Here is a 27,940-nt window from a genome sequence, read left to right on the forward strand (position 1 = left end):
GCCGGGGCGAGCAGCAGAGAACCTGCCCACATCGCGCAGGGCGGGACTAGGCGGAGCGTGGCGCCCGAGGGCCATGTGGCTGCGTTTCTAGGCGGCGTCCGGCAAAGTCTGTTAAGTGTTGAGGAAGACTTGGGGTGAGTTTAGGGCTCCGCCGCAGTTTTAAGTTGAAATTTGGGTGCACCACGGTTCACACAGGAAATGTATGCGGATTCATTGGCGGCCCCTCAGAGCGTACCTGCCTGAGGAGCCGACGGGTAAACGGAGGCGCCAGAGCTGGGGGCGGGGGGTGGGGGGTGAGGAAAGATCTTCCTGAGACGCTGGCGAGCAGGTTGAGGCCTGGAGGGCGGGTCGCCCATTGCGGGCCGGGGCCGAGGTGATACCCACCCTCTCCAGGCTGCCAGGTGCAGGCTGTCCGGGCGTGAGGGGAACGTGAAGCTGGAGAGGTTCACCGCGGGCTGAAGTCTGAGAGACTATAAATCTATTAAAGGTTCTAACTTCAACCTGGGGTTATTGGGAGCCGGTAAAGATTTTGTTTTTAAAGGAGGTTCTAGTTGCAATGTAAAAATTGATCTGGAGAGGCAAGCCCGGAGGCCAGGAGACCCATTAGGAAGCTACTGTAATGAAGGCGAGAAATGAGCGCGGCCTGAATTAGGAGTTGCAGTGGGGGAAGGGAGAGATATTAAGACGTTTGAATTGCCGTGACCTAATTAGTTAACATTTGTAGGTTTTTGGAAAAAAAAAAAATTATAGGTTTCTGGCCTGAGCATCTGAGTAGAACGTGGTCCTAGTTACTGAAATAATGAACATAGGAGAAAGAGTAGTTTTGGAAGGGAGCTAATACATTTAGCTTTTTTTCCTTAAGATATAATTTACATATTTTAAAATTCACTCTCTTAAAGTGTTGGTTATTAGTATATTCACAGGGTTTTGCAACCATCATCACAATCTAATTCCAGAACATTTTATAACCCCAAATAGAAATCTCTGTACCCCTGAGCAGTTACTCCTTATTACCCCTTACTCCCTCTGGCAACCACCAATCTACTTTCTGTTTCTATGGATTTGCCTATTCTGTATATTTTATATAAATGGTATCGTACAATATGTCGCCTTCTGTCTGGCTTTTACTTAATGTAATGTTTTTAAGGGTCATCCATGTAGCATGAATCAGTTCTTCAGTTCTTTTAATGATGGGGTAATATTCCCCTTTATGGATATACGACATTTTATTTATCCATTTATCAGTTGATGGACATTTGGACTGTTTCCACGTTTTGGCTATTACAGCTAATGGTCATGTGAACATTCGTGTATGAGTGTTTGTGTTTTTGTTCTCTTGGGTATATACCTAAGAGTGATTGCTGGGTCATACAGCATTTAGTTCTGAGTGTTGAGTTTCAAATGCTAATAGGACTTCGAAGAACTTTCTGTGTATGAAGGTGCTAGGAGGTGTTACTTGCTCTCTGGTTTTGGAAACCTAAGTTAGTTTGTAATATGGTTTCCAACTGGATTAGCTAAGTAGACAGCACAAGAGTGGTAGGGGTGGAGTGTCTGATCTGTACCAGTGGGATATTAATTTATAAGAGGTGACTGGGTGAGAACACGGAGAAGCCAGTGCCATTGAAAGAAAAATGTATTACATTTCCAGAGAGAAGAGGGCATGCCTTGCTGTGGCATGGTTTTGGTCAGGAGACAGAAGCAGGAATGAAGGGAAAGCCTAGGTTGGAGTCTTATTCACTGAAAAAGGCAAGACAGGGCAGGGTAAACAGTTTAGGACTAGCTAGTTTGAGTAATTATGGTGGGCTTTGGGCTATAGGGATGGTCCCTAGTTGCCTGGTACCTGGCCTGGGATGATTCAGGGCAGGGGCAATATTGACTTCATCTGTGGGAGATAAAGGAATTGATGAGTGTGCATGAGAGGCTGCTCCCAAGTAAATTGATTACTATCTTTGGGAATTAGCTAGTCCTGGGAAGGTTAGTCTCTTCCCCACCAGTGAGATTTTTAAGATGTCAAAACATCATACAGTACAGGGAAAAAAATTGATTAATGCACGGGGACATGGCTGGGATGATGTGAAGGACAGTTGTGAAGGTGATGCGTATTTTTCTCCAATTTAGGATTTAAATCTCTTAGAAGGCTGGGGAAGAAAACTCTGTTCCCTTTCTCCCCTCTGTCACCTGCTCAATCTGGCCATTTTAAGCAAAATGAATTATTGAAGTGTAGTTTAGAGAGGGGAGTGTTCCTTAAACCTTAGCTTCTCAACTGATTTACCTGTGGAATATTTTAAACTGGAATATTTGGACACCACCCTTAGACCTGCTAAATAAACCTTGGGTAGGGTTCCCAGCCTGTGTCTTTTGAAAGTTTCACAGATGATTCTGATGGTCTCTAAGTTAGAGACTGATGGTCACTACATTTAGCCGATACCTACTGAGCAAATCCTATAGGCTAAATATAAAAGAGATGCCAAAAGCTGAGTGAGGGGTGATTGGAATTTAGAGTTAGACATGATTCCTCCCTTCAAGGAACAAAGTTCTGGGGCAGCTTTCTCTTTGACCCAAGGTGAACCATGGGAGCCCCCTTGACCTGGACCCAGTTATTACTTAGCTCCAGCAGAAGCTCTGAGGTTCACACTCTTCCACTGGAATTACAGGAGTCACCCAGTGTGACTAAGCTGAGGGACAGTATCCAAAAACAATGTTATCGAGTCCATGTTATTTCAGTGGGAATACTGCATGTTTGCTCCCCGCCAGCATTTGTGGCAGGACTTCCCTGCCAAAACACTAAAGCCAGCGACATGAAGGAACATTTAATATATTAAAAGGTCAGAATTGTCCTTATGTTTGATAAACTTTACATGGTTTTTCAGAAAGAGAATAGATGCAGAAGTGTGTGGAAAAATTTAGACACAATGTAAAGAGTGTTATTCCAAGTAGAGGCTCTGTTTTCCAAGCCCATAGAAGCCCATAGGAGTAGATTTGGGGTCCAGGGGAAACAGGCAAAGGTTGAATATGCTATGATTATTACTTCATTACTCTCCTGGAATATTTCCTTTTTGGAAACTTCTGGCATCTTCCACAGAGTTAATGTTTTAAACAGTTCTGTGAAAGAAGTGACAGGCCCTTTTCCCAGGTCTGTGGTTTGGTTATAAATCACAAAACCAAAACCTGCCCAGCTGCCTCTCATTTATCTTGGCAGGGGTTGGGGAGAGGGCAGATTGAACAAGGGAAGGGTTGTCTATATTCTCAGTTCTTTGGTCATATAAGCTTTTATTTACTGTTGTATAATCCTGTTTCCTACACTGCCAAAATTGTTGAAATCCAGAGGGGAAATGACTGTTTCACATGTCAAAGTGTACAAAAGTCATTCTAGGTTATGCTGCATTTCTGTCTACCACTGCTGCCATTTGTGTGATATATACTTATGTTAATTTTGCTAGATGAGTTTGAGGGGAGATTGCATGCAGACATACTGACCTCAACTGCAGAACAGCATTCTCCTTAATAAAGTTGATAATGCCACTCATAATTTTGATGTTAAAATTAAGTCATCTTCCACTTAATATTGTTAAGATAGCAATACTCCCCCCAAGCAATCTACAGATCAGTGTAATACCTGCCAAAATCCCAATAGCCTTTTTTGCAGAAATGGAAAAACTTGGAGTTCATATGGAATTGCAGGGGGTCCTAAATAGCCAATCTTGAAAAAGAACAAAGTTGGAGGATGCACACTTCTGATTTCAAAACTTACTTACAGAGCTACAGTAATCAAGACTGTGCTACTGGCATAAGAATAGACATTCAAGTCAGTGGAATAGAATTAAGTGCCCAGAAATAAACCCATACATTCATGGGCAATTGATTTTTGACAAGAATGCCAAGACCATTCGATGGGGAAACAGTAATCTCTTGAACAAATGATGCTGGGACAACAGAATATACACATGCAAAAGAATGAAGTTGGATCCTTACCTCATACCATATAGAAAAGTTAACTCAAAATGGATCAAAGACCTAAATGTAAGAGTAAAACCATAAAACTCATAGAAGAAAACCGGTAAATCTTCATGACCCTGGATTTGACAGTGGTTTCTAGATAGAGCACCAAGAGCACAAGCAAGCAACAAAAGAATTCAGTAGATAAACTGGACTTCATCAAAATTTAAAGCTTTTGTGCATCAAAGAGGACTATCAAGAGAGGGGAAAGAAAACCCACAGAATGGGAGGAAACATTTTAAAATCATATATCTTATAAGGGTCTGGTATCCACAATATACAAAGAGCTCTTACCACTCAACAACAAAAAGGAACAACCCAATTAGAAAATGGATAGAGGGACTTCCCTGGTGGTGCAGTGGTTAAGAATCTGCCTGCCAATGCAGGGAACACGGGTTCGATCCCTGGCCCGGGAAGATCCCACATGCCGCGGAGCAACTAAGCCCATGCACCGCAACTACTGAGACTGTGCTCTAGAGCCCGTGAGCCCTAGAGCCCATGCGCCACAACTGCTGAAGCCCGCGCGCCTAGAGCCTGTGCTCTGCAACAAGAGAAGCCACCGCAATGAGAAGCCCACTCACCACAACGAAGAGTAGCCCCCGCTCGCCACAACTAGAGAAAGCCCATGTGCAGCAGTGAAGACCCAACACAGCCAAAAAATAAATAAAATTTAAAAAAATAATAATCTTTAAAAAAAAAAAAAAGAAAATGGGCAAAGGACTTGAATAGACATTTCTTCAAAGAAGATATATAAATGGCTAACAAGCACATAAAAAGATGCTTAACATCATTAGTCATAGAGAAATACAAATCAAAACCACCGTGAGATACCATCTCTCACCCATTAGGGCAGCCATTAAAAAAAAAGCCAAAACCCCCAAAACAGAAAACAAGTGTTGGTGAGGATGTGGAGAAATTGGAACCCTCATACATTCCTAGAGGTGCAAAATGGTGCAGCTGCTGTGGAAACCAGTTTGGTGGTTCCTTAACAGGGTAAACATAGAATTACCATATGACCCAGTAATTCTCTTCTTGGGTATTTGCTCAGAAGAGTTGAAAAAAAGGTGTTCAGGACAGAGTGGTGACTTCCAGGCTCCTCACATGCAGAACTAGAAACCAGAAGTCCTGTTGCTGGTAGATAAGAAGGCAACTGACCCTTGTATATTAATCTTTTTTTTTTTAAATAAATTTATTTATTTATTTATTTTTGGCTGCATTGGGTCTTCGTTGCTGCATGCGGGCTTTCTCTAGTTGTGGCGAGTGGGGGCTACTCTGTTGCGGTGCACGGGCATTTCATTGCGGTGGCTTCTCTTGTTACAGAGCACAGGCTCTAGGCGCACAGGCTTCAGTAGTTGTGGCTCGTGGGCTCTAGAATGCAGGCTCGATAGTTGTGGCACATGGGCTCCAGAGTGCAGGCTCAGTAGTTGCTCCGCGGCATGTGGGATCTTCCCGGATCAGGGCTTGAACCTGGGTCCCCTGAATTGGCAGGTGGATTCTTAACCACTGTGCCACCAGGGAAGCCCCTTGTATATTAATCTTGTATTGTCCAACTTTGACATAGTCATTTATTAGTTCTAGGAGGGTTTTTTTTATTGATTCGTTGGGATTTTCTACATAGAGAATCATGTCATCTATGTACAAAGACTATTTTATTTCTTCCCTCTCAATCTGTATAACTGTTATCTCCTTTTCTTGTCGTATTACCTAGGACTTCCAGTAATGGGAGTGGTAAAAATAAGGCATTCTTACCTTCTTCCTGATCTTAGCAAGAAAGCATCTAATTTCTCACTGTTAAGTATGCTGTTAGCTGAATGGTGTTTCATCGTGATAAAATATATGTAACATAAAATTTACAATTTTAACTATTTTTAAGTATACAACTCAGTGGCATTAAATGCTTTCACACTGTTGTACAACCATCACCACTATCCACACACTATCCACCTCCAGAACTTTTTCATCATTCCATTTTGGGGACCTAGAAGTGAAGTTGCTAGATCATGGTAATTCTATGTTTAATTTTTTGAGGAATCTCAATACTGTTTTCCGCTGTGGCTGCACCATTTTACATCCCTATCAGCAGTGCACAAGGATTCCAATTTCTCCATATACTCATAAAAACTTGTAATTTTTTAAAAATGATAGCCATTCTAATGGGTGGATAGTAATAGTTCATCACGGTTTTGATTTGCATTTCCCTGCTAATTAATGATAATGAGCATTTTTCATGTGCTTATTGGCCATTTGCATATCTTCTTTGGAGTAATGTCTTCAAGTCCTTTGCCCATTTTTTTTTTTCTTTGCCCATTTTTAAATTTGGTTGTTTGGTTTTTGTTGTTTAGTTGTAGGAGTTCTCTATATATTCTGAATACCAGACTGTAATAAGATAAATGATTTCCAGATATTTTCTCCCACTTCATGGTTGTCTTTTCACTTTCCTGATAGTGTCCTTTGATGCACAAAGGTTTTTAATTTTAATGAAGTCCAGTTTACCTATATTTTCTTTTGTTGGTGATTTTGGTGTAATATCCAAGAAATCACTGCCAAATCCAATGTTGTGCAGTTTTACCCTATGTTTGCTTCTAAGAGTTTTATAGTTTTAGCTCTTACATTTAGGTCTTTGTCCATTTTGAGTTATTTTTTGTTATAAAATGAGGCAAGGGGCTAAGTTTGTTCTTTTGCATGTGGACATCCAGTTTTCCCAGTACCATTTGTTGAAAAGACTGTTCTTTCCCTGTTGAATAGTCTTGGCACTGTTGTTGAAAATCACTTGACCTTATGCAAGTGTTTATTTTTGGGCTCTTTATTATATTGGTTTATAAATCTGTCGTTATGCTAGTATCACACTGTTTTGATTACTGTAGCTTTGTACTAAGTTTCGAAATCAGGAAGTTTGAGACACACCTCCAACTTTGTTCCACTTTTTCAAGGTAGTTTTGGATATTTGGGGGTCCCTTGAGATTCCATATGAATTTTAAGACAGGTTTTTCTATTTCTGTGGAAAAAAAAAAAGTCATTGAGGTTTTGATAGGGATTGCTTAAATAGGTAGATAATTTCGGGTAGTACTAACATCTTATTAACAATATTAAGGACTTCCCTGGTGGTGCAGTGGTTAAGAATCTGCCTGCCAATGCAGGGGACATGGGTTCGAGCCCTGGTCCGGGAAGATCCCACATGCCATGGAGCAACTAAGCCCATGTGCCACAACTACTGAGCCTGTGCTCTAGAGCCCACAAGCCACAACTACTGAGCCCATGCACCTACAGCCTGTGCTCCACAACAAGAGAAGCCACCACAATGAGAAGCCCGCGCACTGCTACGAAGAGTAGCCCCTGCTCACCGCAACTAGAGAAGGCCTGCGCACAGCAACGAAGACCCAACACAGCCAAAATAAATAAATAAATTTATTAAAAAAAAAAAATTAAGTCTTCCAATCCGTGAACATGAGATGTCTTTCCATGTATTTATGTCTTTTTTAAATTCCTTTCATCAATGATTTGTATTTTTTAGTTTATAAGTCTTTCACCTCCTTCATTAAGTTTATTCCCAAGTATTTTAATTTATTTATTTTATTTATTTACTTGTTTTTGGCTGCGTTGGGTCTTCGTTACTGCCTGTGGACTTTCTCTAGTTGTGGCGAGTGGGGGCTACTCTTTGTTGCAGTGCGTGGGCTTCTCATTGTGGTGGCTTCTCGTTGCGGAACACAGGCTCTAGGTGCGTGGGCTTCAGTAGTTGTGGCGCGCGGGCTTAGTAGTTGTGGCTCGTGGGCTCTAGAGCACGGGCTCAGTAGTTGTGGTGCATGGGCTTAGTTGCTCCGTTGCATGTGGGATCTTGCTGGACCAGGGACTGAACCCGTATCTCCTGCATCGGCAGGCAGATTCTTAACCATTGTGCCACCAGGGAAGTCCCCATATTCCCAAATATTTTAAATCTTTTTGATGCTATTGTAAATGGGATTGTTTTCTTAATTTCATTTTAGGATTGTTCATTTTTAGTGTATAGAAGTGCAACTGGTCTCTGTTGTTTTGTTTTTCTCTGTTACCACTGTACTCTATTATTTCCTTCCTCCAGCTAGCTTTGGGTTTAGTTTGCTTTTCTTATTTCCTTAAGGTGTAAAGTTAGTCTATTGCTTTGATATCTTTCTTTTTTTTTTTTATGAACTTATTTATTTATTTTTGGCTGCGTTGGGTTTTCGTTGCTGCGCACAGGCTTTCTCTAGTTGTGGCGAGCGAGGGACAGTCTTTGTTGCAGTGCACGGGCTTCTCATTGTGGTGGCTTCTCGTTGCAGAGCACGGGCTCTAGGCGCACGGGCTTCAGTAGTTGCGTCATGCGGGCCCTAGAGTGCGTGGGGCTTCAGTAGTTGCAAGCATGGACTCAGTAGTTGTGGTGCACAGGCTCTAGGGTGCTCGGGCTTCAGTAGTTGTGGTTCACAGGCTCTAGAGCTCAGGCTCGGTAGTTGTGGCACACGGGCTTAGTTGCTCTGCGGCATGTGGGATCTTCCCGGACCAGAGATAGAACCCGTGTCCCCTGCATTGGCAGGTGGATTCTTAACCACTGCACCACTAGGGAAGTCCATCTGTTCACTTTCCTTCATTCTTTTTTCTTTCTGATCCTCAGAGTCAATAATTTCATGTGTCTTCAAGTTCTCTGATTCTTTTGTCAGCCTGCTCAAATCTGCTGTTGAACCTCTCTATGAATTTTCTCATTCATTTATTATATTTTTCAGCTCCAGAATTTTGTTTGGTTCTTTGTTATAATTTCTCTCTTTGTAGATATTCTCATTTTGTTCATAATATCATTTTCCAGATTTGCTTTCCCTCTTTGTGTTTTCCTTTAGCTCTTTGAGCATATTTAAGATAGCTGTTAGAAAGTCTTTATCTGGTAAATCTTATGTTATGCTTCCTCCGGGATAGTTTTTGCCAGTTTATATTGTTCTTTGGATGAACCATGTTATCCTATTTCTTTGTTTGCCTTTTATTGTTTTTGTTGAAAGTTAGGTATTTGAAAAAAACAGCCACCTTTCCCTGTCCTTGCAGGCTGGCTCTGTTGTGCCTGGGCAGTCCTTCACTGATTGACTGGACTTGCTTTGAGCGTAGGAATCAGCCCAGGTGAAAGCTTAAGGTCGTCTCTGAGGATTTGTTTTGCCTGCGTCTGTGTGTGGCTTTTTTCATTTCCTCTTTATACACAGCTGTTTTTGAATGTCTTAACTTCCCAAGAGTCTCATCTCCAGCTTCTGTTTGTGGCCATAGGTTATCTATTGTATGTCTTCATTCATAAGCTCTTGCTTAAGGCATCTCAGAGTCTGAAATCCTTGTAGCCTTCATGATTAGTGCCTGTTGATTTTCTTTGCCTGAGATTCAAGTTAGGTGGACAGAGATCAGTCCTTCAGACAGTCCCAAGACTGGTTAGAACATTGCAAATAAGGTCAGCTCTGCCCGGGAGGGAACTGGGAACTGGTCTGCTGCCTCCTCTAGACCAAGACACTGCCATGCCAAGGCGGGTGGGCACTGATTGCACATTCATTTGGCTGCTATAGACGTTTGACTGTTCTCCAGATCTCCTCTAAAGTTAGTTCAGCCAGTTTTGGATTGTTTTTTGTTGTCTCTGTGGGAACAAGGGCTTAGAGCTTCCTAGTCGTCCATTTTGCTGATGTCACTCCTTACCTGTAGGTTTTTTGTTTTTGTTTTTTTAATATTTATTCATTTATTTGGCTGCGCCGGGTCTTCGTTGTGGCATGTAGGATCTTTAGTTGCGGCATGCAAACTCTTAGTTCTGGCATGTGGGATCTAGTTCCCTGACCAGGGATCGAATCCGGGCCCCCTGCATTGGGAGCACAGAGTCTTAGCCCCTGGACCACCAGGGAAGTCCCAACCTGTAGGATTTTTTGTGCATAATCTTTATCATATTAAGGAAGTTCCTCTCTATTCTCAGTTTGCTGAGTTTTTATGGTTTTTTTTAAAACTATTGAATTTTGTGAAATGCTTTTTTTTAATGTGTGTTGTTATGATCATGTGATTTTTCTTCTTTGGCCTGTCAGTGTGAGAATTTATCTTAATTGATTATTGAATGTTGAGCGAGCCTTTCATACCTGGAGTAAATTCCACTTGGTCATGATGTGTAATTCTTTTTATGCAGTGTTTGGATTTTATTTTATTTTATTTTTTAAAATTTATTTTTGGCTGTGTTGGGTCTTTGTTGCTGCGCGTGGGCTTTTCTCTAGTTGCAGCGAGCAGGGGCTATTCTTCGTTGCGGTGTGCAGGCTTCTCATTGAGGTGGCTTCTCTTGTTGCGGAGCACAGGCTCTAGGTGCACGGGCTTCAGTAGTTGTGGCACGCAGGCTCTAGAGCGCAGGCTCAGTAGTTGTGGTGCGCGGGCTTAGTTGCTCTGCGGCATGTGGGATCTTCCTGGACCAGGGATCGAACACGTGTGCCCTGCATCGGCAGGTGGATTTTTAACCACTGCGCCACCAGGGAAGTCCTTGGATTTTAATTGTTTATATTTTGTTGAACGTTTTTGTATCTATGTTCATGAGACAGATTAATTTGTACTTTCTTTTCTTGTAATGTGTTTTGGTATTAGAGTGATGCTGATGTCACAGAATAAGTTAGCAAGTGTTCTCTCTGCTTCTACCTTCTGAAAGAGACTGTGGAAAATTGGTATAATTTCTTGTTAAATATTTGGTAGAATTTACCAGTGAACCCATCTGGGCCTGATGCTTTCTGTTTTGGAAGGTTATTTGTTCATTTCTTTGGTAGATCTAGGCCTACTCAGATTGTCTCTTTCTGTTTGTGTGAGTTTTGGCAGATTGTGCTTTCAAGGTTTGGTTCATTTCCTGTTAAGTCAGCGGTCCCCAACCTTTTTGGCACCAGGGACCAGTTTCGTGGAAGACAGTTTTTCCACGGACAAGGTGGGGAGGGAGGGTTGGTTCAGGTGGTAATGCAAGCGATGGGGAGTGATGCGGAGCGGCAGATGAAGCTTCGCTTGCTCGCTAGCCCACCCGCCTGCCTGCCCACCTGCCCGCCCACCGCTCACCTCCTGCTTTCAGCCCGGTTCCTAACAGGCCGCAGACCAGTACCGGTCCATGGCCCGGGGGTTGGGGACCCCTGCTCTAAGTTATTACATTTGTGGGCATAGAGTTGTTCATAGTATTCCTTTATTATCTTTTTAATGCCCATGGGATCTGCAGTCATGTCCCCTTTTCATTTTGTATATTAGTAATATGTGTCCTCTCTCTTTTTTTTCTTAGTTCAGCTAGTGGTTTAATGATGATCTTTTCAAAGAACTATCTTTTGGTTTCTTGATTTTCTCTATTTCTTGTTTTCGACTTCATTGATTTCTCCTCTAATTTTCATTATTTCTTTTCTTCTGCTTACTTTGGAACTAATATGCTCTTCTTTTTTTTTTTAAATAAATTTATTTATTTATTTTTGGGTGTGTTGGGTCTTCATTTCTGTGTGAGGGCTTTCTCTAGTTGCGGCGAGTGGGGGCCACTCTTCATCGCGATGCGCGGGCCTCTCACTGTCACGGCCTCTCTTGTGGCAGAGCACAGGCTCCAGACACGCAGGCTCAGTAGTTGTGGCTCACGGGCCCAGTTGCTCTGCGGCATGTGGGATCTTCCCAGACCAGGGCTCGAACCCGTGTCCCCTGCATTGGCAGGCAGATTCTCAACCACTGCACCACCAAGGAAGCCCTGCTCTTCTTTTTTTAGTTTCCTGAAGTGGATGCTTAGATTATTGAGTTCAGATATTTTTTTCTTTTCTAATACATGGATTCAATGCCATTAATTTCCTTCTAAGCACTGTTTTCACTGCATCTCACAAATTTTGATAAGTTGTATTTTTGTTTTCATTTAGTTCAAAACATTTCTTAATTTCTCCTTTGATCTATGTGTTATTTGGGAATGTGTTATGTAATCTCCAAGTGTTTGGGGATTCTCCAGCTCCTTTTCTGTTACTGATTTCTGATTTAATTCTGTTGTGGACTGAGAGCATACATTGTATGATGTCTGTTCTTTTAAATGTGTTAATATATGTCTTACGTCCCAGAATGTTGTCTATCTTGGTGAATATTCCATGTGAACTTGAGAAGAATGAATATTCTTCTGCATGAAGTAGTCTATAGATATCTATTATATCCAGTTGATTGATGGTTTTGTTGAGTTCAGCTATGTCCTTTTCTGCCTTTTGGATGTGTCCATTTCTGTCATAGGGGTGTTGAAGTCTGCAGCTATAATAGTGGATTCATCTGTCTCTTTTTGCAGTTCTATCAGTTTTTCCTTCATGTATTTTGAAGCTCTGTTATTAGGTACATACACATTAAGGATTATTATGTCTTCTTGAATAGTTGGCCCATTTATTATTATGTAATGCCCCTCTTTTTTAAAAAATAAATTTATTTATTTATTTTTGGCTGCGTTAGGTCGTTGCTGTGTGCAGGCTTTCTCTAGTTGCGGCGAGCGGGGGCTGCTCTTCGTTGTGGTGCGCGGGCTTCTCATGGCAGTGGCTTCTTTTGTTGCGGAGCATGGGCTCTAGGCACATGGGCCTCAGTAGTTGTGACGCATGGGCTTAGTTGCTCTGTGGCATGTGGCATCTTCCCGGACCCAGGCTCGAACCTGTGTTCCCTGCATTGGTAGGTGGATTCTTAACCACTGCACCACCATGGAAGTCCTGAGTTGTGTGATCTTTTTCAGTGTTGATCTGATGTTCATCTCATACTGTGTGTTTTTGTATTTCAGATATTTATACCATCTCTAGAAGTTCCATTTAGGTTTTTTTATAGCTTCCATTTCTCTCATTATGCTCATGTTTCCCCCTACTTTCCTGAATTTATGAAACATGTTTATAATATCTGTTTTATTGTCCTTGTCTGATAATTCCTTTATATCTGTCACTTCTAGGTCAGTTGCTATTGATTGCTTTTTCTTATGGTCATAAGTCATATTTTCTTCTTTTTCATATGCCAGGTATAGCAGTTGTCAATCCACCCTTCATCGCCGGCTTGTGATACTGGAACATTCCTCCCTTGCCAGCTAGCCTGATACTAACCTTTGTCAGTGGAGGGCGCTGGAGGAGAAAGGGCCTGTCATCCTGGTTCTTTGTGCTTTGCTCATTCCTGTTTTGTGACATTGGCTCACCCCCAGTGAATTTCTGTGGCACCTTCTCAGGCGGCTTCCTAGCTGCAAATTCAGCAGCACTTGCCTGGGTGCCAGCGATGAGGCTCTTTATATATTTGGAAGGGGATAGGCACTTGCGTGGAACCCAGGCAAGTTCCATGGGTACCCCAGCTGGACTCCTGGCAGCTCTCTAGTGAGTTCATCAGCACCTCCACCCTGGTGGCTTCCCAGCACTCTCTGCAGACAGCTTCCCAGCTAATTCTGTTGGCACCCTCTCAGGTGGCTTTCAGCCCCCAGCCTTGGCCTGGGACAGCCCAGTAAACTTCACCATCCAGTGAGCTGTGATCTCGCAGCTCTGAGTCATTCTCTTGTATACCTCCCTTCACCCTAGGGTATTCTATAGAGTTCCCTTTTGGTTCCTTTTAGTTAATTCCCTATAAATAGTTAATAATTCTTTATACTAAATTTCCCTTGTTTAAAATACCATGTGGTATCTGTCCCCTGGCTGTACCCTGATCAATAGACCTGGCAATTTCCTTATTGGCTACTAGACATTGTAAATTTATGTTGTTGGTTGCTGGGTTTTGTTGTATTCCTTCAAATAGTATTAATCTTGGTCTGGCACCCAGTTAAGTTCCTTGGCATCAGTTGATCCTTTAGAGGATTGCTCCCGAGCTGCGTTAGGGTGGTCCAGAGCTGCCTTTGGTCTACAGCTAATTTAGCCTCATTACTAAGGGTGATGCCCTTCTGAAGATTCTACCCAATACCCTGTGAATGAGGAAGTCTTTCCATGGTGGCTTGTGGGAACACAGTTTATTCCCTTCCTGTGTGAGCTCTGGGGATTGTTCTGTCTGCTCCTTTCCAGGGGTTCTTGCCCCAGCCTCCTCACATAGCTTTTCTTACACAGGTACAGACTTGTCCTTAGCTGAAGACACGAGGGAATCCTCTTTGGATTCTGGAGCTCTGCTTTCTGTACGGCCCCCTGCTCCCCAACATTTTGCTGTACACATTCTAGCCACCTGGACCTCCCTGACCTCCTCAGTGTCTCGTCCACTCAGGAGACAGCCAGGTCTGAGTTTCCTTTCCCTGCACTGTAGCCTAGAAACTGCCTCAGCTATGGCTGGTCAGTCATAGGGCCCAGAGTTCCCTGGCGGTCCAGTGGTTAGGACTCGGTGCTTTCATTGCTGTGGGCCCGGGTTCAATCCTGGTTGGGGAACTAAGATCCCACAAGCCACATGGTGCAACACCACCCCCCCTCCCCGCCCCACCACAAACACACAAAAATCATAGGGCTCAGTGTGTTGGTGTCCCTTCTCCCTGGGATCACTGTCCTGTACTTATCCAGTGACTGAAAACCATCACATCATCTCTTGTCCAGCTTTCTTGTTGTTTAGGGCCCCTGTTACTCCATCTTGAATGAGTGAATAAACACACAAACAAATGCAACAGCCTGATGAAATTTCAGGACAAGTTGGTACCCTGTAGCTAAGTTGACTGACATTATTAACGCTCCCTTTTTTCTTCTTTTTAAACCAGTCACGTGTGAATGGGAGCAGCAAGATGGCACAGGCTGTGAGGGAGTGACATGGTGGCAGTCTGGTGTTGGCTCCCCAGCAAATTTGCATTTTACCTGCTTTCCGCACTGTGTCATTTGTGGGCTGAGGCACCTGCGAAGATCAGTGCCTCCTCACAGGAGCCCAAGTGAGGAAACAGCCGATCACCAATGCATTTGCGTAGGCCTCCTCTATGGCCTGCTACGACTTCAGCAGTCTTTGGACGATGGGGAGCCAGACCGACAAGGCACCCGCCTCAGGCCCCTCTGGCCTTGGCCAGAAGACCAGGTGGGAGTGCGCTGGACTGGGCTCATTCCTGGCATCCTGAGGTCGTCGCTGCTCCTGCCTGAGGCCCTGTCCCTTGACTGGCGGCTATGCTTTTATGCAGGCCCTGGGGAAGAGAGTCTGGAAAGCCAGCCTCACAGGTAAGTGGACATGTTTTCTAAGCTGGTATAGAAGTGGGGTGAGATCCAGTGCCATTCCCCAGAGCCCTGAGCCCTACGATTCCTGAGGAGGCAGAGGTCTCTGCGGCTGCCTTTCCTGTTCTCCTGGGGGCACATTCTCTTCTAGTAGCCAGGAATCTACATGCCTCAGGCCCCCTCACTGGGGCAGTGTCTGGACCTTTGGGTAGAGAAGTGGGGGCAGGGCCCTATGTCTGCCCACATTTGGCAGGCCCTTTGGGGAGCCCTCACACTGGTGGGGGGCCTGGGCAGGACAAGTGCAGCACCCTTCCCTCACAGCAGGCCCGATGAGGTGACTGCCCTGGAGGCTGGGTAGGGGGAAGCTGAGGCGCGGGGGGAGAATGGTTCAGTGGGAGCCTTTCTCCTCACATGACTGAGCCCCCCACAGGCTCTCACTGCACGTGTCCCCACCCCCAAGAGAAGCTGAGTTATAGGAACATTACAGCTCACAGCTTCCCGTGGTAGCGGGAGCAGGGAGAAGTACCCAGGGGAGCTCAGGGACCGTGGTCTTCTCCTCACTGGTGGGGCCACATTGCTCAATGTCCTATACTCTGAGGTCCGGAGATGCTTAGAGAATGGAGGGTGAGCAGAGGCTGATGATTAGTAGGCATGGTGACCAGGGGAGGTAGGGAAGACATGGTACCAGCCTTACCTAGCTGCTCATCCAGGAAGGAGTAGGCAGAGTTGGAAAGACACACTGCACTTGGGACTCAGGTCTGAGGGTCTGTGGTGAGAGCTGTGGTGGCTACTGCATCGTGGGGCTGTACCATACACGGGCATCGGCCCCTGGGGCCGTAGATCCTCGTGAGAGTCCTGCTGGGCTCTGGCTCAGGCGTGGGCAGCCTCCTCCTCTCCATGGAGATGGGCCCGCACCACCTCCTCTCTAGGGTCAATCCTCAGCCTTTGCCTGGGACTTCCATGACAGGACGGAGTTGTTCTGAGCTCTCTGCTATCTGGCTGCGCTTTACCTGAGTATCGTTCTGACGGCCACTTACCCCACGGGAAGCCTCCTTCCCCTCTGCTCCCCTCCTGTTAGGAGCTGTAACTTTGGTGCTCCCTTATCACTCTTGGTTACGTGTCTCCATCCTACCAGGATTTGGGATGTGGAGGCTGAGGAGCCTGGGCCAGTGGCAGAAGCCTGTTCCTTTACTTAGTCATCAGGGAGGACCAAGTCGGGCTCCTCTTGTGTGAGATGCTCACACTTAAATGGGCACAACCAGAGCAGCTGAAGAGGTTGGAGCATCTAAAGACATTGTTCTGTCAAAGTCCCTGCCTGACATTCATCTTTTCATTCAGCAAGTAGTTGGTGAGCACCTGTCAGGCCTTGTTTAGGTGCTGCTACATAAGCCCCAGCTCTTGTGGGACTTATGTCCAGTGGGATGAGACTGAGCATACATTGTATGTTAGATGTGATTGGTGGGCAAGAAAAAATAAGCAGGGTAAAGGAGATAGAACAGTGGGACAAAACCTGCTACTAAGTAGGATGCTATGGTAGGGTGACATCTGGGCAGAGGCTCAAGTCAAGGGAGGGACAAACCATGTAGCCATCTGGAGGCAGAGTGCTCAGGTAGAACAGTGCAAAGGTCCTGAGGCAGGATCCCCTTTGGGAAACATTGTTGAAACTGTCAATGTGAAATAAACTATAGTGTCTATAGATAAGCCCCGTGGCTGGTCCTGGGCAGGAAGCACAGCAGGTACTTACAGTTCTCAGAAACCAGCATTGCCCATCTGGCTAAGGGTGCAGAGTCCCCAGAAAGGAAACAGGCCTGGAGCTGGCAGTCTGCAGGCCCCAAGTCTTCTTCTCTAGGAGTGAGGTAGTAAACCTGAGCTGAGGACAGATGCTCCATTCTCTGAGGAGCTGTAGAACAAGTTTATGGAATATAGAATTGCTATGTCCTGACACTACGCCATCTTCACTTTTAGGAGTGGGCTGATGAGAACAAATGCTGTGGGTTTCAGACAGGATATGGAGATCTTCAGTCCCAGAGACTCTTGGTCGGGCAGGAAGGGATGGTCTGTTTCCCTTCTGGCCGCCTCTTATTGGGTGGCATACCTCTGCACAGGACATTTATAGCTCAGAGATGTCCACGCGGCCTGCTAGTTGGACCAGCTTGCCTAGTTATCAACCATATCCTCTCCAGCTCTCTACTTCAGTGACTCATTCCAGGTAATGAAAACAGACTGCTTCTGGCAGTGGAGTGGCTTATGGCAGACCAATGCCTGATGAGGACTCAAGGAACTGGCCATAGTTCAGAAGGCATCTGCTTGTAGGACTGGAGCACTACCCTGGCACCCGCAGCTCAGAGGGGAGCTTGAAGAGGTGAGTCCTATTTCCTGCACTGGCTTCTCCCTTTGGGGCTGGGCAGGGGCAGCTGCTCAGAGGCAGAGAAGCCAGAGGAGCTCTGCGTAATCTTGCGGGACTGGGGAGACTGAGCTGGGGGTTTGGGCCTGCTGAGGCAGTGGGACCTGAGGGCCAAGATCCCTGAGAGGAAGGAGGCCAGAGAAGCAGAAAGTGGCTAAAAAAGCAGAGCTGGCTTTTTGGCAGTTTCATGATGCTAGGGAAGAGTTCAGAGCCTGCCAAGGAGGAATGGCCCTAAGAAATACCAGGCTCTCAGCTTGGACCTTTGGGGACCACAGGTAGATTGGACTTTACAAGGACTGTGGAATGAGTTTAGCGTTAGCTGAGCCCTGGAGTGGCTTGAGGTGGCCTTCCCCTCTGCTGCCCACCCTGGAGGGAGACACCATCCTGATCCTCAACCATTCTGTCATACACAGTGCCTGACACTCTGTCAAGTTACTAGGCACACTGAGAAACAGGATGGGGGGAGTGGGGGGGAAGAGTGACAGACCCACAGGAAGTAAGATATTGGAGTTAGCAGACATGGACTTTAAAATAACTAACATATTGAAATAGGTAAGATGGAGAGTTTCACAGAGAATTAGAATTCATAAAAGATTAAATGAAAATTCAAAGTGCAATAACTGAAATTTAAAATTCAGTAGGTGGATTTAAAAGTAGACGAGAGACAGCTGAAGAAAGGACTAGTGAACTGCAAGATAGATCAATAGAAAATATCTCTGCAAACCCCACCGTGACCAGCTCGCACTATCCCGTGAGCTTCCTTGTCCTGGGCCCTCTGAGCCCTTCCGTAGACCCGTTGGGCAGTGGCGGGGGGGCCTGCTGAGGAGACTCTTTGTGCTTGGGAGAGACTGAGGGGGCTTGGGAATTTGGGGATCGCTCTCCATTGCAGCCTTGTTGGAAACATTACCAGCACATTGGGAGTCTAGTCATTGGACCTCCATGACTCTAGTGAAATCTTTAAGGGTCTTAGGCAAAAGGGACATGAGCTTGTTTGTGCTCATGGGCTCAGGCTAAAGGTATGCTAATCTCTCCAACATACACCTTAGAAAATGCCTTTGGTGGGACGGGGAACCAAGGAAGGCTTGTCTGTGATTTGCAAGGGGTGTGCACATTGCTACTCAGGCTCGTGGACCATGGAACCCGAGTGCTCCCTGTTCCACTGACATGATGGGCACTGGCGTAGCTGGGGGTGAGGGAGCAGGGTCGGGGCTGTGCTGAGCTTGACCTTGAAACTGTTGTGGATTGTAGCAGTTCACACGCATGTTCTGAGAAATTTTCCATCCTGGGTTAATGATTTCCTTATAATGAACAGAAATAAATTCAAGAGGGATGGTGAGCTAAGGTGGGGTCATGGGCCAAGGCCAGTGGCTGAGCTGAGAGATGACTGCTGACCTGCACAGGCGGTCTGACATGGATTAAAGCAATGTCACAGCAAAGACACCGGCCTTTTATCTCAAGTAAAAGATGGAAGCCCCTTTGTCCTCTAAAATGCTCTGTCTTGGGGTCAGCAAACACCCCTTTTGAGGGGAGAGGAGGAATCCAGGTCAAATCTGGGTGAGGGAGGACACAACAGCCACTGGCTCCTGGGAGCTTCTGGTCAGCTCAGGACAAGTGCCCAGAAGCCACTTGGACGCCCTGCAGTGTCTCCTGTGCTTCAGGAGAGGAAGCCATGCTGGGTTCTCTCTGGAGGGTCCATGAGGAAGGGATGTTCTCTCACATGGGAGGTTGCGGGGCAGGAGGTGAGGAACAGGTGAGCACAGAGCCTTCTACCTTCCAGGCATTGTTTTAGGCCTGGTCAGTTGCATGGATGAGATAGACAAGGTCCCTGCTCCTGTGCAGATTGTCTTCTAGTCCAGAGGCCGCCTTCAACTGGTGTAAGCAAGTAAGAGCAAACACTAAAACAAGGAAAACAAGTGATAAGGGTCATGGAAAAGATGACATTGGGACCACGCTGGTGGCAGGGTTGGGTTGGGAAGAGGGCAACCTCCCTGAAGAGGTGATGGTGAGCTGAACTGGAATGACAGGGTGGGTAGCTCTGCGTGCAAAGCGGCGCCCTGAGCTGGCATCGCACAAGTCCTGGTAGGCCCCGGCTTTCCTCATAAGGACAATGAGAAACCGATGACAGATTTTTTTAAAAAATTATTTATTTATTTGTTTGGCTGCATTGGGTCTTAGCTGCGGCACACAGGAACTTCGTTGCGGCATGTGGGGTCTTTAGTTGCGGCATGTGGGATCTAGCTCCCTGACCAGGGATTGAACCCAGGCCCCTTGCATTGGGAGCATGGAGTCTTAGCCACTGGACCACCAGGGAAGTCCCCCGATGACAGATTTTAAGCAGGAGAAAAAGGTGATCTGATTGCACATTTGCAAGATGTGCTGCGTGCTATGTGGATACTTGGATTGTGGGGAGAGTTTCTGGGAGCAGGGAGACCAATGGGTGGATTTGCTTGTGTTCAGCGAAGGACAGGTATCACAGCTGCAGAACCAGAGGGGACTGTAGACTCAGGATGCATTTGGGGTGGGGCTGAGGGAAAGCAGGGACCCAAATGAGCCTCAGGTATCTGAGCATCTGGGTGGAGGCAGGGCCATAGTGGGAGGGGGGCATACCCGCTGTGTATGTCAGATCTAGAGGTTCCCAAACTCACAGTTCAGAGCACCTCTAGTTAAGGTTCAGTAATTATTTTAAGGGACTCATAGGCCAAAAGAAGTACCTAATAGTTCCATTTTTAAATACATAAGTCCAAACAAGTTAAGTATTGACATCCTAGCAACTTACAGTAGATATTTGGAAAATAATGTAAACTTAAAATTTTTTTCACTTAATTTTTAAGTAACTGTAATTATGGGTGGAACGTGTGCCTGTCAGCTCTTCTTGAATCTTGGAATCAGATTGGACACTGCCACCCTTGTTGCTTTTTCCACATTGATTCTTACACAGTAATTGCTTTTTCAATAACTGCCAGAAACCTAGCTTTGCAGACATGAAATAGCGGAAAGGAGTGTAGCAAGATATGATGTTGAAACCATGAAGTGTTCAGAGGTGTTTATTAGTATCACCGTTTTCCTCAAAAGTAAAAGGCATCCTGCTGTGCCTGCAAGTTCACTGTGGGCTGGGGGTTCTTCAGTGCATTGTTTAGAAACTGCAGCTCTGTGCCCTTCCGTTTTCCCTCTGGGTCTGTGGACGTCCTCTCTCCTGGGCCACATGTTGGTGTGCAAGTCACCCCCCACCCCCCACCAATTCTTTGGGATGGCTCAGTGGGTCTTGTGGCACTCACTGTTGCCCTCACAGCCCAACAGCCTGCACATGGCAAATGTCCCTTTGAAGCTATTGTGTTCCCAGCTTCGGTGCTTAGAGGATTTTTTTTCTTTATCCTTTGATTTTATTTATTTACTTTTTATAAATTTATTTATTTATTTATTTATGGCTGAGTTGGGTCTTTGTTGCTGTGCACGGGCTTTCTCTAGTTGCAGCTAGCAGGGGCTACTCTGTTGCGGTGTGCAGACTTCTCATTGCGGTGGCTTCTCTTGTTGCGGAGCATGGGCTCTAGGCGGGCGGGCTTCAGTAGTTGTGGCTCACAGGCTCTAGAGCACAGGCTCAGTAGTTGTGGCGCACGGGCTTAGTTGCTCTGCGGCATGTGGAATCTTCCTGAACCAGGGCTCAAACCCGTGTCCCCTGCATTGGCAGGCGGATTCTTAACCACTGCGCCACCAGGGAAGCCCTATCCTTTGATTTAAAACGCCTCAGAACTCAAGACCTGACTCCAACTTAATTACTTCAGTGTGATGCGTCATTTCCCCTTCCTGTATCTGAACAGGTTTAGTTTAACTAAAGAGGGTGGCAGACTCTCAGGGTTGATGTAAAAATAGCTCGCCCTGATCAGAGAAAGCGGTCTGCTGTCTGCACCCATTTCCCTGCTGATGTGACATTGAAAAATGCCAGCAGCACTGGGCTTCCTCCCTTCCCTGGCACCCATTCTGTCTCTGCTGTGGAGCTGGGCGCAGGAGGAGTGTACCCCTGACTCTGCCATTGGTGTTGGCTTTGGCCCTGTCACTTGCTAAGACCAAAAGAATGTGGGCAGAAGTAGCAACATGCAAATTTTGAGCCTAGGCTTCTGGAGGCATCATGTATTTCTGTTCACCTCTCTGGAAGTTTCCACCTTCCACCATGTTAGAAGAGCATACCCTGGCTAGCTGAAGCCCCTTCAGCTTAGTGCCTCCCCCCACAGAGGGAGGCCCAGGGAGCAGAGCCCTCCCAGCTAACCTACAGACCTGTGAGCATGAGAAAAAAAATGCATACTGCCATACGTATTGAATTCTGGGGTCGCTTGTTACACAGCAACAGCTGACTGATACAAATGGAGAAGACGTCCATGAGGGAGAGTTAAAAGGGTGATGGAAATATAACAGCTGAGAAGGTTACTGGTCTTAGGGATAAGATGAATTTTTAAGATGTGAAATGATTCTTCTGTAGAATAATGTTATGTCTGTTGATCCTTAAGACAAACCTAAGAGGAAAGCAGTGACAGTTTTATCCCCATTTTATAGATGAAGACATTGAGGTTCAAAGTGGTTGAAGGTGCGGTGGGTGAGCCTGGTCTAGGCCCCAAATCCCTGACTCCTGGGCCAGGCTCTTCCCAGCTGTGCTGCCTGCCTCTCTTGTGGGCCCGACTTAGAGCAACCAATATGGCAGCAGAGCTTGGCACTTCGTGCAAGTGAGGCCACCGTTGGGACCTTTCTTCTGACAGGTTGGGGAGGGAGGGCACCTCCCAGAGAAGGGGCAGCATTTGGTTGAGAGGGGGACAGGGGTGCCAACAGACAGGTGCCTGTGTCCCACATGCTGAAAACTGGGGGGTCTGGGTGTCTTCTGTGTGAGCCATGGCTTTGCCGCCTACTGGTTTGCTCTCATGCTCCCCTGAAAAGGTCTGGCAACTGTGTGTCCAGGAAAGATACCTATGGAAGAAAAGTGTCAAGGCACCTACACTGAATACATTGATGGTCTTGCCTGGTGGTTGGGGTCTGGATTTTGACACACTTGAAGCCTCGGGGATTTTAAACAGGAGAGTCAGCAATCAAACCTTTGCAAAAGGCTGCAGTGGGGCTTCTGGCAGCTTGAGGGCCAGGCCACGTGGCCCCACGTTGTAGATGCCTTATCAGAGTACACACGAGCTGACTGGCATTCCTACTGACTGCTGGAGCTGTCCGTCAGCATGTTCTCATTACTTCAGGGGGTTCTGGTCTTGTTGAAGTTGGTTTACTTTCTGAGTTGCTTTTAATCCCTCTGTGTCCTACTTCATGACCAGCTGACCACATCCATGGCACTTTGATTTTGACCTTGGCTCCTGCTGACTGCTCCCCTCAGGCCCCTCCTGCTCCCTGACCCCCAGTCCCCCGTAGCCCTACACTCCCCTTAATACTGCAAGACCCTTCCTTTCCAGAGAGGGACCCAGCCTTCCCAGTTGCAGGGCTGTCCTTGGAGACCACAACCCCCAACCCCAAAATGGGGCAGAGCCCCCATGGATGGGGTGATGGGCTGAATAATACCCCCCAAAATATATCCATGTCTTAATCCCTGCAAACTATGAATTTCACACGGCAAAAAAGGATCTCAAGATGGGGAGACAGTCCTGGATTATCTGGGAGGACCCTAAACTCAATAACCTGTATCTTTGAGGGGGGAGAATCGACACAGAAGAGAAGGCAATGTAATGATGGAGGCAGAGACTGAAGTGATGCAGCCATAAACCAAGGAACACCAGGAGCCTCCAGAAGCTGAAGAGGTAGGAAGGGTCTCCCCCAGTTCCTCCAGAGTGTGTGCAGCCCTGCCACACCTTGTTTCAGCTCAGTGAAATGGATTTTGGACTCTGGGCTCTAAGATTATTAGAGAATAAGTTTCTGTAATTTTAAGCCACCAAGTTTGTGCTGACTTGTTACAGCAGCCACAGGTAATGAATACAAATGGGAAAGCCAAGGATTCCAAATGAAATGACTGGACCCAAGGCCTGGCACAGACCCTCAGCTGCTGCCTGACAGTGTCCTTATGACCCGGCCACTCCTGTCACCTGTGCGTGAAATGCACAGGCTCTCCACAAGAAGGCTTCCTGCTGCCTTGCTGGCAAGTGAGGTGGACTCTGCAGCCCCTGTCCCTCCTTGGTGCCCGGTGCCCACAGCCCTGCAGCCCCCGATGCTGCATCTCATGTGCGCCCTGTTGAGAGCCCCGACTCCTGGCCAGGGTGCTTGCAGCCTTCACAACTGAAGGATTAGGAAGCAGGGGTTGGAGTTGGTGAGAGATGGGGTCCTGGGAGAGCAGCCACCATGGGCTCCATTTGCAACATGGAATGTCTGGCTTTGGCTGCCGGCTCCAAGGTCACCTCAAGTCCTGCAGCCAGGAGTAGCCAGTGCATCTGCTCCCCACCCCTGGGAGAGCAACTTGGGCAAAGGACACAGACCCTTTGGCTTTTTTTTTTTTTTTTTTTTTTTTTTTTTGACTTTTTAAAACCAAGTGCAAGTATCAGGTGCTCTTTACAGCAGCAAGGACCTGTACCTCTTGAAATAAACACATGCCAGCTACCCACCTGCTGGGAAAGCCACACAGGCAGCGCTATTGTTCTTTGTCCTCCAGGTGATACCCTGGGAAAGGTCACAGCTGCCTAAACCTTTAAAACCCCAGGTGGGACGAACATTTCCTGTGTGAGGATTTGGAGCTGCAGCAGCTCACAGTTGTGTTTCTTAACACTTTGTGGATTTTTTGTTAAAGCCGCGAAAGGAGAAAATTGGTACCGAAGAGTGTCAATTCTTGATTCTTGGCAGAATTCCTGTTGTCTTTGTGAAAGTCAAGTTTCAGGTGAGTGTGCCTGGTGCCCCAAGGGCTGTGTGACCCGTGGCCTGTGGAAGGTGGGTACCAGGCCCAGAAGCCCCGTGGAGTCCCTCTTGGTGACCGTGGCCACCCTGGGAAGAGCCCTGGCCAATCCCGGAGGGGAGGGCGGCTGGAGCGGGGAGGGCGGTGAGCTGGTGCCCCACCCACAGCGGCAGGGGCTTCCTAGGCTGGCGACCCTCACAGGGGCTCATCTGCTGGCAGGTGAGGAGTGAGAAGATCCAGTGCCTGTTACTTGGCGCTTGGTGTCTGGCTCTGCACGCTGGTGAGAGGGCTCAGAGGCTCACCCTGGCCTGCTCGGCATAGCCCACAAAGACAGGGTTTACTCAGCCTTGGGCTCTACCAGCTCTGCCCAGCTGGACTCAGGGAGGCCAGGGTGCTGAGTCTGCCACCCTCAGGCCCACATGTGAACATTTCTCCTGCTTCAGAATGAGGGGTGCCAGGCTGATGGGGGTGCTGTTCGCCCTGGCTGGCCTGCTGCAGCAGGCCCTGTCCCTGAGAATAGCAGCCTTCAACATCCGGACTTTTGGGGAGACCAAGATGTCCAATGCTACCCTCTCCAACTACATTGTGCAGGTAAATCCAGGCTGGCCTGTCCCCAGGGGACTCAGGGTTGGGTAAGGGGAGGGCCCTCTAACAGGCCCTGGGAACCCTGGGCCAGTGGTCAGTCCTGAGGGCGATCGGCAGTGGTGGTGATCGGGGGAGGAGATTGAAAGCCTCTGGTCTCAGCCCATCTGTCAAGGGGACAGGTCCTTGTCACTGCTGTGCCGTGCACGGCTGGAGGTGGTGGGACGTCTGGCACGTCCCAGGCAAGTCCCAGGCCAAGCCGTGACGGGAAGGTGTCTGGGAGGAGCAGGTCGGCCCTGTGACTCACAGCAGGCAGGCTTGGATGCCTCAGTCTCCACCCAGCCTGCCCTGCTTAGCAGTACTGTGGCCTTGTCCCCAGATCCTGAGTCGCTATGATATCGCCCTCGTCCAGGAGGTCAGAGACAACCACCTGACGGCCGTAGGGAGGCTGCTGGACAGACTCAACCAGTGGGTGACAGTGGGGTCCCAGGAGGCGTGGATGGGAGAGGGTATGCCACTTCAGCAAGGCCCCAGAGATAGGGATGTGGGCAGGAGCCCTGCTATAGATGTATAGGTGGCAGGAGGGTCCCCAGGGACTCCCCCCCCCCCCCGACTCCCACCGACCGGGACATTTGTTTTCTCAATCCAGGGATGACCCAAACACCTATCACTATGTGGTCAGTGAGCCGCTGGGACGCAACAGCTATAAGGAGCGCTACCTGTTCCTGTTCAGGTAGATTGGGTCACCTCCTCAGAGGGTGCCGACTGGAGGCTGGGGTGTGCTCTAGAGAGCCTGTGAGCCCCTCCCCTCCAGGTGTGGGGGCGAGAACTGGGGCCACAGAGCAGGGCCCTGAGCTGGCCTCACAGCCTGTGCAGAGGTACATGGCAGGAGCTCCAGGCCAGTGGGTCTGTGCGGTGCTAAGGCCGGGCCCCCTGCCCACCTTGACATGGCAGAAAGTGACTTTACCAAGACAAGGTGGTGCCCTGGCCCAAGGCTAACTGCCCTCTGGCCCGGCCTTCTGCAGACCCGACCAGGTTTCCGTGCTGGACAGCTACCAGTACGATGATGGCTGTGAGCCCTGTGGGAATGACAGCTTCAGCCGAGAGCCAGCTGTGGTCAAGTTCTCCTCCCCCTTCACACGTGAGTGCCCCGCCCAGCCCTTCCCAAGACACCTGGAAAGCTCTCTCGTGCTGCAGCCCACACCCTTTGTGCTTTGGTCTTACATTGGAGTTACTTAGGAAAACGTCCACCCTCAAGGACTGGCTCAGGTGTCCTCCACCCCAGCCCGACTCATGGCTGAGCCCAGCCCACACCGGCTCAGTGTGACTGTTTCCACAGAGATCAAGGAGTTTGCCATTGTTCCCCTGCATGCGGCCCCATCGGATGCTGTGGCTGAGATCAACTCTCTCTATGATGTCTACCTGGATGTCTGGCAGAAGTGGGACTTGGAGGTGAGGCAACCACCCCCCCCATCCCCAGCATTGGGCTCTGGGGTCCCCATTCTGCCCTGGGCTAACCAGTGTGTGTCTCCTGGTAGAACATCATGTTGATGGGTGATTTCAACGCTGGCTGCAGCTACGTGACCCCCTCGCAATGGTCATCCATCCGCCTGCACAAGAGCCCCCACTTCCAGTGGCTGATTCCTGACACTGCCGACACCACCGTTACATCCACGCACTGTGCCTATGACAGGTGAGCAGGGCCCAGGCCCACACTGAGCCCGCAGGCAGGGATGAGGGAGCCTCCATGACCAGCTTCAGAAATGGTTCCCAAGCCCTGTGACACACACCCTCCTGAGCTTCACTCAGTCCACTTAGGAAATGGAATGAAAGGAGCGGCATTTCTTAGTTTGGGGGTGAAGCACATTTAGGGATAACACTACACTGGCAGGTATGTGGGTTGGTCAGTGGTGTGCAGTTTGGGGCCTAGGTTGCTCAGCTCAGTGTGTTGGGGTGACAGTGAGTGAGGAGCTGGGGGTACATGCTGGGATCCGAGGTGTAAGTAAGTGCACAGAGCTAGACAGTGGGCTGAAGGGGACCTTCTCTTGTGTCTGATGCTGCAGGATCGTGGTTGCAGGACCTCTGCTCCAAGGTGCTGTGGTTCCCAACTCAGCCGCTCCCTTTGACTTCCAAGCTGCATACGGACTGAGTGACCAGACCGTAAGTGTCCTGGTCACGTAGCTCTAATAGGGGCGTGGGACACAGGAACATAGGCCTGGACCCACTGCTTTTTTCATTGACTTGAAAGAGCCACTTGTCTGTGGCCCTGGGCGCCTCTTGGTCTCCTTTTCCCAGGCCCAAATCCCGACTGGCCTCAGGAGCATGAATGCAGAGTACTAGATGTCTGGGCGTCCCTGTGCTCATGGCTGTCTCCCCACAGGCCCTAGCCATCAGCGACCATTACCCGGTGGAGGTGACACTGAAGAGAGCCTGACGTGAGTGAGGCCTGGCCGGCGACCTCCGCTCTGCAGCCTGTTGCCAAGAACTGAGACAACACAGCCAAAGGCTGGGGATGGAGTTTAGGAAACCAGTGCCTGGTCCTGAGTGCCCCTGCCCCCTCCCCACCACCGTGGCAGCTGGAATTAGAGGAAGGGGACGGAAGGTAGACTTTTCCTCACTGTACCCACTTCCATTGTAAGCTTGGAGGTTGTGTCACCAGAGCACCCCACCTTCTCAGTCTGGACAAAAAGTCTAAGAAATACCTTTTAAGTAAATCTCATCTCAAAAGCAGGTGTTCTCATCGGCAGCATCCAGTCCTTCCTGTGTCATCGTCCCCATTCCCTGCCCCCCCACCATGACTGGTCTCAGGCTGCCTTGTCCCACGGTTCCATCTGTCCCCTCTCCTGCAGCCCTAACACTGCAGGAGGACCTGGGGCTTTCACAGCTGTCAGTGTCGGTCCAGGGCCTTGATGAGCAGGTGGTTCAGGCGGCTGACCATGGGTCGGGGGTCATCGACGAGCCCCGCTGTGATCATGGCATTCTCGTAGATCTGAAAGGCAAGGCAGCACCTCGTTGTTA

The 27,940-nt window shown here is 48.0% G+C and overlaps 2 protein-coding genes across 9 annotated transcripts in view; one reads left to right on the forward strand and one right to left on the reverse strand.

Annotated features, from left to right (window-relative positions):
• The first annotated feature begins 24 nt into the window (after positions 1 to 24).
• Positions 25 to 27,652, forward strand: DNASE1 (deoxyribonuclease 1). 8 transcript variants are annotated; one of them, XM_082428811.1, is made up of 12 exons: positions 25 to 134; positions 14,645 to 15,086; positions 17,290 to 17,442; positions 24,239 to 24,325; positions 24,784 to 24,931; positions 25,302 to 25,390; positions 25,572 to 25,655; positions 25,948 to 26,063; positions 26,262 to 26,374; positions 26,461 to 26,615; positions 26,986 to 27,082; positions 27,303 to 27,652. In XM_082428811.1, exons 5-12 carry the CDS (start codon positions 24,785 to 24,787, stop codon positions 27,354 to 27,356), a joined length of 855 nt encoding a protein of 284 aa, XP_082284937.1. In that variant the 5' UTR covers positions 25 to 134; positions 14,645 to 15,086; positions 17,290 to 17,442; positions 24,239 to 24,325; position 24,784; the 3' UTR covers positions 27,357 to 27,652. The 8 variants fall into 8 exon arrangements, with proteins under 8 accessions (XP_082284937.1, XP_082284936.1, XP_082284942.1 ...); XM_082428810.1 differs by having other exon boundaries at positions 24,239 to 24,931; XM_082428816.1 differs by lacking the exon at positions 25,302 to 25,390.
• Positions 27,613 to 27,940, reverse strand: part of TRAP1 (TNF receptor associated protein 1) — a 53,998-nt gene continuing 53,670 nt past the window's right edge. The window contains exon 18 of the mRNA XM_082428698.1: positions 27,613 to 27,911. Coding sequence (XP_082284824.1) covers positions 27,810 to 27,911 — 102 coding nt within the window. The 3' untranslated portion in view covers positions 27,613 to 27,809. The remainder of the gene's footprint in view (positions 27,912 to 27,940) is intronic.

Source organism: Balaenoptera physalus, assembly GCF_965194825.1.
Source record: "Balaenoptera physalus genome assembly, chromosome: 16".
Taxonomy (NCBI): domain Eukaryota; kingdom Metazoa; phylum Chordata; class Mammalia; order Artiodactyla; family Balaenopteridae; genus Balaenoptera; species Balaenoptera physalus.

What these genes read in the sequence shown, in the direction of transcription:
- DNASE1 (XM_082428810.1), top strand. Translation starts at nt 24,785, where the DNA reads ATGAGGGGTGCCAGGCTGATGGGGGTGCTGTTCGCCCTGGCTGGCCTG. An exon ending in CGCTACCTGTTCCTGTTCAG is followed by an intron (nt 25,656 to 25,947) that starts GTAGATTGGGTC and finishes GGCCTTCTGCAG; the next exon opens with ACCCGACCAGGTTTCCGTGC. An exon ending in ACGGACTGAGTGACCAGACC is followed by an intron (nt 27,083 to 27,302) that starts GTAAGTGTCCTG and finishes GTCTCCCCACAG; the next exon opens with GCCCTAGCCATCAGCGACCA.